Raw genomic sequence first — 15,372 nt, 5'->3', positions numbered from 1 at the left:
AAAGAAAATTAAAAAAATCTTTAGTTACTGTTGTTGAGTTTCAAGGGCCTCCATCTTAAGGTGAGATATCCTTAACAACAACAGCACTCACACTTTTTAGGTCAGTTGTACTGATGGACTGTTTTCAGAGAGAAAGTGCGCACACTTTTATTTTCTAAAATTTGTGCAAAGTCCACTGGTTTATTTTAGTTTGATGTTTTGCCTATGATTCACAATCTCTAAGGGGGTCTTTTACTAAAGCTTAGGCATAAAATGGGCCCTGCTGCAGATAATTCAAGCTAAGCTTTAGTAAAGACCTCCTAAGTGAATTACGTAAAATATATATAGTAATACATTCTCATGAGCTTTGCACCTGGATGGGCTGTTTTGAGCATTATTATCTTAAAACTGAGGAAGAAGAGGACTGGAATATTTATTACAAGGGGTGAAGAAATGGATTCTCAGCTGAATGATGAAGGCAGAGGTAGGTCTGTTAAAGGGAATACCGATACCAGCTTATGCGTTTTGGATAGGTTAGAAGGGATCACTATGAGAAGTGAACACACTGGAGAGAACGCAGAAGTCTGAGGTGTAAAGGATGATCAAAGATCAGATAAGTGCTTTATGTCCAAACTGTGTCCTGGAATAAGAAAGATTTGATGATGGATTGAAAGGAGGAATGGAGCATTACTCCAAGGCAGTGGACTGGGGAGACTGAGTCTTAGTGGTGTGTTAACTGTGGTGGTGAATTTTTCAGAAGCTTGCTTTTTGACATGTATAATTTGAAATGATGGTGGAAGAGGCATTTGTGGGCATTACAGAGATTATGAAACCTAATATTTCTGTGAACTAGGACAGGATGAGGTGTAGCCTTTAGAGGTGTGTCATTAACATTAGAAGGTGTCAGTTAAGAGACTGGGTGAGGTTATTTGGGGAGATCTTGTGAAATTAAGAACAGGTGTAGGAGAATGCCAGTAATCTTTCTCATGAAATACATTTTAAATTCATTCTTTTTTTGGAATATAGGTATGCTATTCACAACTCGGGAATTAGCTTCTCAGTTAAAAAGGTAAGTACTAAGAATCTGTTCCTTCAAACAAAGTTTATTTTTACATTTTTTTAATCAGACTGTTAACACTGCTGTTGCTCTGGGTGATGTATGACATAATTGAACCATCAAATTCACATAACACAAAATTATATACAAATCTTATTACACGAAAAATTCATGCACCCAGCCCAACTTCTGTCTAGCTCACCTTCACTTTTCTGTCTACGACAGTTGTGCTTAGTACTTGTATATACACTTATCAGTATTTAGGGGTGCATAGTCCAGCCCACAATACTAACTTTTCCTGGAGTCATGGAGCAAGGAGTGCTATAGGAGTAGTGTTACTTACTGTTTGTACTGCAGTATTGTTGGGTACCAGAGAGAGAGTATTGTCTCTTATGTGTCCTGTTTGTCTGTTCTAATTAGATCGTAAGCTCTCTCGAGCAAGGACTGTCTCTTCATGTTCAAGTGTACAGCGCTGCACACATCTAGTAGCGCTATAGAAATGCTAAGTAGTAGCAGTAGTCTCGTACTTTTAGTCAGTGGTGACGGCCATGCCTGAGCTATCACAGGGAATATTGAATGGGAGAGAAAAATGAGACAAGGAGGAGAGGAAAGGGTGAACAGAGAGATGCGGGGAAAAACATATCACAATAATATATAAGGGTTCTCAACCCAGTGCTCAGAACATACCTAGCCATTTGTGTTTTGAAGCTACAGTGGAACCCCAATATAACGCACCCTGCAATAACATGAATCCGAATATAATGCAATCATGTCTTGGCTCCCCTTTCTTTTTTACATACAGTTCAGCTGCTGGCTGAATACCTTTTTTTTTTTTTTTTTTTAAGGCAGTATACATGCCTTTATAGAGTCAGCTCTCAGAAGTATCCCTATTAGCAAGGTGTAAATTATGTGTGTGTATGTTTGTAAACTGTGCTGCAGCGTTGAATATTGCACCAAATTAGACCCCCTGGAAATGCCTATTCCCAGATCTTGTAAAAGTATGCCTGCTTTTTGTTGGCATGCACAGTCCTGTATGATTTTATAAGAGACCTTTTCTATGTGTAAAACATGCTTTACAGACCAAAAATAACATAACATAATAATAAAATTTATATTCTGCTATATACTTTCCAGTTCAACGTGGATCACATTAAAGAGTGGACATTTCCAGGAAATACATAAATGATTAATTTTAAACAGACTGATTAAACCTTCTGAATCATGTATGATTCAATACAAATTTCTTAAATAAGTTTTTATCTGTTTCTGGAACTGTCTATATTGTCTATATACTTCATAAAATTACCCCTTATATCTGTGAGACTGGCTTCTCTCTCTGTCACCCTGTGCCTTCTGACCACGAGTAGAACTAACTGCAGTAGTGAACGTGTGCACGCTTACCTATGGGAAAAGCAGGTGGCTCAGAGGCAGAGTTAGGTTGAGGTGTGACATCAACAGGTAAAGGGTTTTTTTTTTGTATTTTTAAACCTATCCACATGTTTTTTAGAAACTTAGTAAAATGTGGGCAGATAAAGATGATATGGTTTATCCAACACCTGCAGAAAAAACAAGTACAGATCTCTGTGGGTATTTTTTTCACCTTGGCGATTTTAAAAGAGAAAACAGACATTTGAAAATGAATACTTTAGCAAATAAGGTAAAAAAGAGGGGGTTTATATGCTTAGAAAGGGGCAGTTTTCAAATTACCCATACTGCTGCAAAGTCTGCAGTTTCCCTTTACCTGTGGTCTTTGCTTCATTTTTCAGAGTGAAAGTACCTATGTTCTTTCGCTGTAAAAATAGCCTAAGGTAGAGATCTCCAACCTTTTTCACGTAAAGTACTGCAAAGTGATCACAAGAAAGCTCTGAGGGCCACCAACCGATTTCAGGCTTACACATTTAACTTTTAAAATAAGAAATTAAATCATTATTTTTACCTTTATTGTCTGGTGATTTTATCCTTCTAATCATTTTGTTCCTCCTTTGCTTCCCGCCCTATATCCATCTTTCACATTCAACTTTCTTCAATTTGTCTTCCTCCTTCTGAAATCTATCTAGTTTCCATCTCTTCACTTCCCCTCCATCCATAAACACGAACACCTCCTCTCCCCTCCTGTTCCCTTCCTCTCCCCTCCATGGGCACCATCTTCAGCCTTTTCTCTCCCCTTCCCCTCCTCTACAAGGGCACCATCTCCATAGTGACTATTTCTCCCTTTTCTTTCCTCTCCTCCAGCATTCCTGCCCCATCCCTGTGGGCATCGTCTCCATAGAAACCATTTCTTCCCTTCTTTCTCTCTTCCCCTCTGGCATTCTTGTCCCCTCCCCCCGCGGTCTGCTTTCTCTTACTCTCGACCCTCAAGTACCACCCCCCCCCCCCTTGCACCGTCCACCCACCCACGTCGGCCCTCCAAACCTGCCTCAGGTGCTGCCTTATCAAAGGAATTCCACCTCTCCCACTGCCCGAGATCTCTCTCCATAACATCAGCCTGGAAACAGGAAGTTGTGTCAGAGGAGGCGAGACACTGCAGAGAGGAGTCAGGCGGTGGGAGAGACGGCATGTAGCACTTGAGGCACGTTCAGAGAGCCGAGGTGGGTAGATGGAGTAAGAGGGGTGTTTGAGGGCTGCAACGGATGGACTGCTGGGCCTGCATGCGGCTCATGGACTGTGTGTTGGAAACCACTGGCCTAAGGGATAAGTACCTGCAAAAGTTTTCACCTGTTTTGTGACAAAATCAACATATTTAATTTTGTTCACCAACTTTACCCTACCCAAGAACTCTTTACTACAGCATGAGTTGGAGTGTACACATACACCGGGTAGCCAGTTTTTAGATAGCCAGTTTTATCTGGGTAAAATGTTTTATACCCGTGGAAATGCCTAAGAAAATTGTCCTCAGTGGGTGAAAAATCCAGAAAGCCTAGTCTGCATCTTTTCTTCAAGGTTATGTCGCTTGAAGAGGGACTTCATTTGTAAGAGCCTCTGTCAGCAAAATAATTCTTAATCTTAGTATCTCTCTTATAAGCTTTATCAGTTCCTAACTGATGTGTTAGAAACCAACCAGGTGGTAGGGATGTGCATGGAAAAATTTTCTGGTTCATTATCTGATCATTTTTGACTTTTCCAAAAATTATATGTGAAATTTTTATTCACACAAATAAAGTTTTTGACACATGTAAATCAACTTTAAGTGCATTAATCTGAAAGTTATATGAATGCAAAATTGATTAAGGGGTGAATTCTATAAATGGCACCGAAAAATCAGAGCTGACTAAAAAAAAATGCTCTGTTTTATAAATGGTGCTCAAAGTTAGGCGTCGTTTATAGAATAGCATTTTCAGTGGGAACTGAGCCGAATTTTAGGCATGACGATTTACACCAACTAGACCCTGGTGTAAATCCTGGGGCCTAAATTAGGCACGGAAACCCTTTTATTCTGTAACAGTGGGCACAAATTAAAAGAACACCCCTGATCCATCCACAACTCTTCCATATATACTCCCCCTTTTTGGACCCGCGTAAATCCAGGTATGTAAATTTGTGCCCCCAAATTTGCATGTGCAAGTTAAAGAGCCATTTATAGAATTATAGTTTATTCAAGTTTGTTATACCATTGTTAATTAACTTGCAGATCACAGCTTTGTACAATTCTAAAAACAAAGTAAAGACAGAAGAGAACTACAATGTTCATAGGAAAGATTCAGTCACGCAGCTGCATTAGAAGGGGAGTGGGCAACAGGTTTAAAGGACAGGGAGAGGGGGAAGGAAAAGGATTATGTAGGAACAATGATGAAAAATAGGGAAGTCTCATGCGGTGTCAAATGCTTGACGAAAAAAACACGTTTTTAATGCTACTTTAAACTCTTTGAAAGACAGTTCAGCACAAATTGAGAGTGGTAGGGAGTTCCAGAGAGAAGAGGCCACAAAAAAGAAGGCTCAGTGTTGGTTGGATTCCAGTTGGGCGAAACGGGGAATGGGAAGACTGAAACGGTGGTCATTGAGTGAGTGGAGAAGATGTGTTGGGGAGTAAGGGGTGGTAAGTTTGGATGGGTATAAAAGATGGCCTAACTGAATGCTTTGAAAGTAAGTGTGAGGACCTTGTAAATTATTTGGGGGAAAGTGTGCATTCTTTACATGCATAAAATTATCCAAACTAAAACTGAAAATAGACTCCATATCCGTACCAAGTGGATATTGGTGGTTGGGGCAACAGCTTCAGTAGCTATTTAGATTTATTATAAGGCTTGGTGATAAAATATTGGGAGGGGAGGGCGTTCAGGTTCTAGATTAAGTGTGGGATTTTGTGTGATCGTATGCCCCCCCCCCCCCCCCCCAGCACACACACACACATTCTCAGAAGTGGTCAAGTTTCTACAGCTGGCAGATAGCATGTATTCCCAATGTTTGGAAAAGAGTAATGAGACAATGAACAATCCAAGTGGTTATCTTCTGGCATCTACTAGGGATATGCATTCATTAGTGCTGCTTTGGACCCCCTTTTACACTAGTGCAGTTTTATAAAAGGGGGCTTAGGTACCTTTAAGAATTTTGATGCACTGATTTAGTGCACACTAACGTATAATGCCATACCATGTATTGGAAAAATAAGTGTTAAAATAAATGTGTGAAACTAACCAATTTTTCATGAAAAAAATGAAAACAAACCAAATTTATTTTTGCCTGTGCATATTCCTAGCATCGGCAATGCTGTTAAGAACTTTTCAAAAATGTAATTAAATTATACATACAGCTGCTAGATTAGTAACATCCCATTCAGTTCTGTGAATTTCATCTATCTATATTCAATTCCAGCAAGGTGAAACGGTGGCAGATGTTAGAACCCTTTCAAATGCAACAGCTGTGGACAATATACGGTCCATTTTTGGAAATGCTGTGAGCAGGTAGGAGAAATGCACTGTATACTTTTTTTGTGGTAAATTCACAAATGCTAATTGTTTTTTACGGGTTTAAAGCAGGACATGCAGTAAGATGAGAAGAAAATGGGGCCCTGGTGCATGAAGCAGAGAAATCTCCTTCCAACAGATGTGATTGTTTACATCAATATTATGTACCTGGTCCGTGCTCAAGGCCTCTTAAAACTGAATAAAGCAAGTGTTGTCTTTTAGACTCAGGATTTTTCCAATTACTTTCTGTTTGTCTGTGTCATTGCACCACAGGTAGGAGGATCAGAGCAGCTATGTGTTGGCATGTGCCACACATAAACATTAGGGATATTTCCTATCAATTTTTGTATCAAATACCTGACCTGCAATATTATTATTTTCTGACTATAAATAACATTTTTGACCAAGTTCACTGGCTCCAGAGACAAGATTAGATAGCTAACACCCAAAATAAAGGAAAAATTCACACAAAAGTTTCAGCTGAGAAGGAGGGGTGATGGAATCCAACGCCAGCACATTCCCTTCACAAAACATGCCACTCACAGCTCCACAGTCTCTCATTACAACTCAATATTAAGCATGGATACAGTTGCAACATTGCATTTTTGCTGCTAAAATAGGTTTGGCTACACATACAAAAGAGCAGCCCCTGAAAGATGCTGTAGTGTACCTATTATCTTTCTCCAAAATAGCATCTAAGGCATATCAGATTATTTTTCATCTGAAGGATAAGTGATAGGTCTAAAGAAAGCATGGAAAAATACTTGATGTCTCCATTACAGACAATATTTCTGAAAAATCTTTCATTTATCTGAAGTAGTTTTATAGATATATGGATCTTCAGAAGTTGGGTTCAAAGGATTCAATATTTGTTCCAATACCAGCACCTATGTTCTTAATCGGTCCTTTATCTCTTGTTTATTTTATAATATAATTTTTATAACTCACTGTCATACATCTCGTTTTACTTGTGTATCAAAATATATGGAACTCTTCATTTAAAAAAAAATATATATCCATATTTTTTAAGATACATAACTTTCGTAAATTTCCTCTTCTTTACATAAACACATAGTGCTTTGTTTTGCCTTCAGCTGCATCAGGGAAGAAGTCTCTGCGAAGAGGATAGATTAATATGAGCATTTCTTAAATCCCACTCTTAAAAAATGTTATGGTCCCTGAAAAACTTAGAAAACTCTTTATCCTTAAGGCATTCATAGGTTAGAGATCGACATCAGTAATCTTTTTCAATATGGCAGCGGCATCTGACATCTCAGGTGAAACATTTATGGCAAAGAACTTTTCATAAATTAAAACAGTTACACTTGGTTAGATCTTATTTCACATACGCATCCTTTGCCCTTTAGTTCAGATGTTTATTCTATCCCACCTTGATTACTGTAATGTACTGTACATGGGTTTGTCCAAAAAACTTCTGTATAAGCTTATGTGAAATAAGATCTAACCAAGTGTAACTGTTTTAATTTATGAAAAGTTCTTTGCCATAAATGTTTCACCTGAGATTCCAGAGTCGGGGAATAATCAAGAACAAATCCTAACACCTGGGATTTCTCCTCAACCGGTAGAATTGGCCCGATGATAACAGGATAGTTTAGGAACATTGGTGCCACAATTCTTAAACCATAAGACCTTAGTTTTATTAGCATTCAATTTCAGCATATTAGATATGGCTCAATGTTGAATTCTATCAAAACCAAACGCCAGTCTCTTAAGAGTGTCAGACAATAGTGCGCATTTAGGTATCAACATCAAAATGTCATCGGCATATGAAAGCAAAAATTCATCCTCATTCAACTTAATACATCCTAAAAAGGACATAAAAAAGTTAAAAAGGAAAGGAGACAGAGGAAAGTCCTGGAGCACTGCACAACCAAGAGACCAAAACTGAGAAAGCAAGTTATTTTTCCTGATGTAGTAACTTAACCAAAAAGTGTTGGAACTAGAGTGGAGGAGTGGCCTAGTGGTTAGGGTGGTGGACTTTGGTCCTAGGGAACTGAGGAACTGAGTTCAATTCCCGGCACAGGTAGCTCCTTGTGACTCTGGGCAAGTCACTTAACCCTCCATTGCCTGCCGCATTGAGCCTGCTATGAGTGGGAAAGCGTAGGGTACAAATGTAACAAAAATAAAAATAAATTAAAAACAGGGCCACCAATACTAATCCCACTCAGTCTTTCCAACAGCAGCTTGTGATCCATGATCCACCATATCAAAAGTGGTAGAAATGTTGAACTGGAATAGAATAACCTGTCGACCTCAAGCACTGTTTGACAACAATAAATTGTTTATACCTGACACAATCCAATTAACAATTACCAGTAGCATAGATGGAAACAAATTAACAGGATAAGTATCTAAAGTACAAAAAGAATGAGAAACCTTTTGTAATAATGAACTAACTTCATCGACTGATATTGGGGAAAAGCTACTCCGATATCAATCAACTGCAACCAAATTCGCAGTAATGGAACAGGTATTATTCAGTTGTTTAAACTGGATAACGATTTTTCCCTTTTAAAGTAAGCCCTAGTGATTGTGTGAAAATAACATTCCCTCAGAGCTGCACTTTGGACCACTCCAGGAATGGAACGCAGAGCCTTTCTAATGTCTACTGTTGTCAAATTCAGAGTTATAATTCTGCATTCCAAGTATGAACTACCACTCTATATCCTTTAGGTGGGACAACCTGACAGACAGCCTTTTGTAACAAGGAGGCGGACAATCTACCAGGTTCATCTGCTTTAAAGAAGTCATTAAGTTTGCTTCCAACATCTTTAGTAAGAGCTGATCACCATAAAATTTGCACATAGTGAGAAATCTGAATATAGGCATAAAACTCTATTTGACAAACTTGGGAATTTTTTAGCAAGAGTGTTAAATGGTATCATAGTATCCTCCCCTTTTAGAACGTGAGCTAATAAGCTAATACCCCCTGCAGCCCATCGACACGTCAGATGTCATGCCTGGGACAAAATCTAAATTCCCTCCTATAGTGAGCAAGTCTGTGGAAAAAGGATTCAGCCCCCAGATACTTAATAGTGAATGCCAGGCCTCTTGCAAGAGCCTCAGAAGTACGCTGTTTTTAATATGTGGTTGTAAATGACACTGAGGAGCTTGTAATAGATTTTTTTTTAAAAGATGTAATGGTGCATAATGCTCCTTCTCTATCAACAAAGGAGTACACTCCTCCCTACTGAGGACCCAGTCTCTAAGATGGTGTAAAATACAAGCCCAGTTGTATAGCTTGAGATCCAGTAAACCCAAACCTTCATGATGCCAATTCTCCACTAAGGACCCAGACTTCAACTTGGGTGTTTTGTCTCCTACCACTTAAAGACACAGGCAGAGATCTCCAAATAGCCAATTGTTGCTTTGTGGAATTCATAAGGTGGGAAATATTATAACTATATAGATTCTTCAAATCTGAAGTCGATTGAACACACAGGTATATAAATTTGTCAGTTGCCCACTGTAAAGGAAAACCCCCATCCCAATGATGTTTCAGAGTTTCATCTGTTGGTAGTGCTACAGACTTATTTATAATTTATTTAAACCCCGAAAAGTCGCCAAGCTCCGTGAAACTCTTTAATAGTGTAAGCAATGAACTAAGAGGATGTGTGAGATGAATCAATGCATCATCCACAAATGTGGACATTTTAAATGTGCCTATCCGGACTCCCTAGCTGTCTGGATAAGATAAAAGTTTTCTAATAAGAGGATCCAGGGTAAGCACAAACAAAAATGGAGATAAGGGGCAGCCCTGTCGAGTGCCTAATTGAATAAAGAATGGAGTAGACAATCTCCTGTTCACTCGCAGACAAGCCCTGCTGGGCTCATGATACAAGGCCATAATTGCATCCCTAAAAAAAACCCTGAAATCCATAATGATGCAATACCCTTGCAGGAAGCCCCGGTCTACTCTATCAAAGGCCTTTTTGGCTTCAAAGCTGATAAGTAGTGAGGCTTTCCGCTGCTGAGCAATTTGCTCCAATAAAGCGAGAATTGTGCATATGTTTTTAGTGGCGTTGCCTTACAAAGCCTGCTTAGAGGAGGATCAAGCAAGGTCTATTTAAAATGTGTATGAGAAGCAGGTTGGGGGTAGTTGACCATTAACCCCCCCCCCCAAAAAAAAAAAAACCAGTCTGATTATTTATGGATCTGTTTTCCAACAGAGAACTGATTGAAGTGACCTGTGAAGATTCAAAGCTAGCTTTCAGGATGAAGGGCTACATATCCAATGCCAACTATTCTGTGAAGAAATGCATTTTTCTCCTCTTCATCAACTGTAAGTAGAAACCAAGATTGGGTAACTGGAAAGGACTTCTGCTTTCTTTTGTGCCCTATAGAATGTACCATTAAGGAGGAAGCACATTTTCCTCATTTTTTAAAGGTCTTCTAATGCTACTGCATATATTGTGCCAGAATGAGATTTTGAGAATTATTTTTACTTTTATTTATGCAAATATGCTCAGCTGAGGTGAGGAAAAAAGCAGTTCTACCCTGGGATGTCTCTGTTCCACACATTTGTTATCTATCTCAGCCCTTATCTGAGCTGCACCCTTTTTATTCCAGTACTGTTAGGGGATATCTGAGCCTCATTTCCTGCCATTACAGATCTGTCCTGGTTATAGGTCAGTTTAATGTTGTCACTAAACTACATAATCTGCTTAAGACTGTCTGAAAGTCACACAAAAAGAGTCAATAGATCTAAAACTCTTCTTTACTATCCTAACAGACCAGTACAAATGCATGGGTTTTGCAACCTTACTAGCAGATGGAGACAGAGACTAGAAACTTGTGAAACTTGCCCTTATAGAGCACCATTCAACCGACAGCTACTCAGTATTCTTTGTCTCCAGCAGGCAGTAAATGGGCATACTGTGTGGAAAAACATTTAGGCAGACTACTTGAGCCACCGTGCCCTGGATCCAGGAGAGTGGGAGCTATCTTAAGGAGGCCTTCTTGCTGATTCAAACAAGAAGGCACCCTGTTCTTCAGTCAAAGGAAGGAGTGGGGATCAGCTGGCCTAGGTGCTCTGTGTATCCTTGTGATCTCTTCTGGACCAAGTCCCGAAGTGAATTGTGGTACATCAGGGGCTCATTATTTTGGTGGCACCCAATTGGTCCAGGAGGCCATGGAATGTGGATTTGGTCAGATGCAAGGTTGTGGAGGGTCTGAGATTTTACCCCCCCAGCCCACCACCACCACCAAAGAGGTCTTCTCATGTAGGTACAGGTATTCCTGGATGAACTACCTCTATTTTATGGCTTGGAATTTGAGAGGGCTTGGCTCAGGTGAAAGGAGTACTTGGCCAAAGTAATCACTACACTGCTGCAGGCACGACAGAGATCCATATCTCTAGCATACACCAGGGTCTGGAGAGTGTTCAAACTTCAAAGCCTGATTTGGGGAGAGGAGTATCTGGGTACCTAGAAATAAACATCTGAAGGGTGCACGATGGGAGGCTATCCTGTAAAGGAAAGTAGATTCCCATTTCCCTTTACAGAATACTAGTGTATCTGGGTATATATAGGCCTAACATTTAGGCGTAAGCACTAAGGCTAGCCATAGAGCTAGTGTATGTGTGAGCACCTGAGTTCGGCAAGTACCTGCATAACTTAGTGTTTTGTAAGCTATGTACTTAAGTGAGAGCCCTACCTTTGTCCTGCCAGTATTTATGCCCCTCTTATATAGCACATATTTGCAAAAGTTAAGCGGTTAGTTGCAGAATAGCACTTAGGTCATATGCTGGCATATATATGCATATTTATTTATTTATTTATTTATGAACATTTATACCCCACTTTTTTCCACTTGAAGCAGACGCAAAGTGGCTTACAATGCACAGAAGAATCAATTACAATTACATTAGATAGGGGAGAAAGAACAGGGTAAGAAGGAAAAGGGAAGAGAGACTAGGATGGACGGTGGAAATCCAGATGCTGAGATGGACCTGAGTGGCTCAAGCAGTTCTCGGCATGGCGACCACAATTGGGGAAACTGTAGCAATACCCAGGAAGCGCAGGAGAAACAGCAGTATGCTGCCAGGATAGTGATCACCAGAGGCAGTGATGTGCACATATATGTTGTTGTAAACATTAACATATGTAACTGTTAATGCCTAGTTTATAGAATTAGCCCACTGAGGTTTCTCATGGCCTCAGGAAAGGCTGGGCCAGGAGTTGACTAAATTTAGATGTCTGCACTGGCGTGTTTTGAGGTTGAATTCAAGGTGTTTGTTTGCTATGCATGCAGATGTTTTTTTAAAAGAGGTTGGTCATTTGTGCACCCTAAGTCATAGCTTGTGTCCTAATTTGGATTTCAATCTGGTTTTGAATACGGTGTCTTTGCCCTTGAACTGAGCTTCCTTCAAGGATCTAACTCAAGCCGGTTTTCCTGCCAGTCTGTTTGGCATGTTGGATTTCTGAATTTCAGCCACTGTCCTGTACAGAACCATTTTTGCAGTTTAAGGATGCCGGGGTTTCTTTCCATACAGTGTCATCCTTTTAGCCTGAAGTGGTGGTCGCTTTGCTGTGCTTCAGGAAGAAGGACTGTGGTGAGAGTTTTCGTAAGTTGCATGTTTTGTATGTACATAGGTTGCTTTTGTGTTATACAAAGGAGACAAATGATGTCCACATATCAGATCATCTGTTTGTACTGTGACTGTACCGAATATTCATATTTGATTTGATTCAGCCCCGAATACATTATTCGTATTTGGCCAAATACTGATTTAAATTTGAATATGAATAATCCAGGGCTCTACTGTGCTAAACCCTACTGAAATAAACACTTGATCTCTGATTTTATGTTGCTTTTTAAATTATTTTTTATGTTAAAGCTCAATGCCTATTATTCGTATTCAGTATTCGTATTCATCTGAATAATATTTTTCTTTATTCATATTCAGCAGAATAGTAAAATAGGCTATTCAGTACAGCTCTAGACTTTGAACTGTTTGGTCACCGAAAAAAGGGGGAAGCAACCTCTAAATATACAATAGCTCGGGGCTTAGAGAAGTGATTGCTTTGGTTTATATCTTGAAAGGCTGGGTAGTTCCCAAGGGGCTGAGAGCTCATAATACTAGAGCATAGTTGACCTCCTAGGCAGAGTTTCATACGATGTTGTTGGCAGACATTTGTAGGGTGGTTATTTCTCCTTATAAGGTTACTTTAGCAAAGAGTGTTGAGTGTAATTGTCAAAGCTGTTTCTGTTGGTAAAAGTAATTTACTCACAGAAAACTTTCCTGCTTTACCTGGAAGTAACAATATGAATCTTTTTTTCCATTTTGCGAGGACTTTTACCTGCTATAGGGAGAGGCATTTTGGGAGTGAGGCTTGGAAATGCATGCATATGTTTCAATCTTAAAAATATGAGCATATTTTTCATCTGAAAAATTAAATCCTTTGTAAATATGTACAGGTACTTTTTCATGGAATAATTTTCAAAGTGAAAGATACAAGTAGTTTTACTTTGAAAATTCTGCAAAGGCTGGGGAGTGAAAAATATACACAATACTTTCACCAATGTGAGCAACTGAAATATCTGTATTATACTAAAGACATTCTGTACCTGCTGATTTCTATAGTAATATTGGAACCTATGTTTTAAAGAGTTTTTCTTATGTGGCAGTAATTTTATTAAGCTGATTTTTTTTCTGCATTTAAAACTTATTTCACATGTAGAAAAAGGGGTTTTGTAAAATTGTATGAGCACATAAAATGTACATGCCATGAAAGTGTGCACCTACTTTTACACGATCAGCATGTAGGCCTTCCCTGGGTGTGATTTGGACTGAGCGGAAGGAGGGCTGTGATATTGGCACCTTCTTTGGAACAGATGTAAATTTGTGTGTTGTTTGGCTGGATCTGGGAGCCTATTTTATGAAAACAAATAGGCGCCTACATTGTCTTTGTAAAATAGGTTTAAAATAAGTAACTTGTTGGACCTTGATCTTGTTATAAAATTAAGACCTTTAGTATCTTTGAAGGAAGGAGTGAAAATTCTTCATCTTTGTGATGCTGACAGATGAAGAAACACGTAAGCCTGTACTTAAGAGGATGCTGCTGGAATAGTGAGGGTATGTGAAAGTTTTCAGGCAAGAGCTTGGTCCTGTGCAAATCATCAATTCTGCTACAAGCCAGGGGTCAGTAGCATAGTTCCGTTGCCTATGTTTTTGGATTCATGATGAGTCCCCTGGCTTAGATTAGCTGCCTCGGTTCCATATTCACCCGTGCCTGGGCTGAGACCCACAAATTCAGAAAAGCTTGAGCTGATTTACAGCAGTGATGCTCCATTGGCCCCTCCCGAGTTTGTGCAAGACCTATCTGGATGCTATAGGAAGATAACATCCTGCCCCAAATGTGAGGTTTGGGGGCTTTGGGTAGGTAATAAAAGAGCTCAGGGAACTGGTGGGATGAACTTGAGCACTTGCTGTTGTTGTATCTCATACAAGATTCTGAAGTAAAATAAAATTCATACCTTAGTTTTTATTTCTTAGGTATGAGTGAGAAATGTTGATGACTTAGGGTACTGGTGAATTTTCAGAACAAAAGTATGTACTTGAATTCCTTGGGGTAATTTTCAAAGTGGAACTATTTATATCTCCTGCTCTTTTCCACACACAATTTGTCTGGGTTATTTTACACATATATATGCATATTTTCAAAAGTATATGCATAAGTGTAGATCCCTTCTCAACCCTGACACTTTAACTCAGTTCTGGTAAAGTTATAAACGTACAAGGTGTATGTGTGTAATACTACATCGGATGCACAGTTTTATACACACATATTTCTTTACATGAAGCATTACTTTATATACAGAAATGGCTTTTAAAACTGCCTTCCCTCAGTAATGGTGAATGGGAGAAAAACCAAAGAACTGTAAATCTATTGCTATAGTACCATTTTCATTTAAAGGTATACACCAAGACAGTTGTGCTCCTTAAAAAAATAGCAGTTAGTAATCTTTATTGTTGTGCAACTGGATACTTCACCATGAAGCCTGAACAATAAGCTGCAAACCACTACATCTGCCACAAGTTGACAGGGGGAATAGCATGGGTGTGCTTGTTGCAGGAATCCAGGTGTGACTGTGACTTGCTCCATTGGCCAGTTTAGCCTTTAAAATGGGCACTGCACTTAGTTTTAGAATTTAATTGTGCATCTGATGGAGCTCCTTGGTTAAAAGATTGAGGGACAGTGGTGTGATTCTTATGTGGAAGTGTTTCTTTCGTTATAGTTTTATATAGACTGCTTTTGTGGTTGATAAAGTTGCTGAACTGGAACTAATAAAGCAATTTGGATTTCATAATTTCTTCTAATTAAAAAACACCACACATTTTCTTCCTTTCAGCTAGACTGGTGGAGTCCAGCACCCTGCGGAAAGCCGTAGAAACTGTCTATTCAGCTTACC

The 15,372-nt window shown here is 39.3% G+C and overlaps 1 protein-coding gene across 1 annotated transcript in view; it reads left to right on the top strand.

The window, feature by feature from the left end:
• The window catches only part of LOC115459230 (DNA mismatch repair protein Mlh1-like), a gene marked incomplete at its 3' end in the record, with an annotated part of 56,064 nt that extends 40,699 nt beyond the window's left edge, over positions 1-15,365 (top strand). Inside the window, exons 7-10 of the mRNA XM_030189085.1 lie at positions 1,006-1,048; positions 5,846-5,934; positions 10,128-10,240; positions 15,313-15,365. Of these exons, the coding sequence (XP_030044945.1) occupies positions 1,006-1,048; positions 5,846-5,934; positions 10,128-10,240; positions 15,313-15,365 (298 nt within the window). The remainder of the gene's footprint in view (positions 1-1,005; positions 1,049-5,845; positions 5,935-10,127; positions 10,241-15,312) is intronic.
• Positions 15,366-15,372: the final 7 nt, after the last annotated feature.

Source organism: Microcaecilia unicolor, unplaced genomic scaffold (genome assembly GCF_901765095.1).
Source record: "Microcaecilia unicolor unplaced genomic scaffold, aMicUni1.1, whole genome shotgun sequence".
NCBI lineage: Eukaryota > Metazoa > Chordata > Amphibia > Gymnophiona > Siphonopidae > Microcaecilia > Microcaecilia unicolor.
Note: the sequence above shows the minus strand (reverse complement) of the source record. Positions and strands in the feature narration are given on the sequence as shown.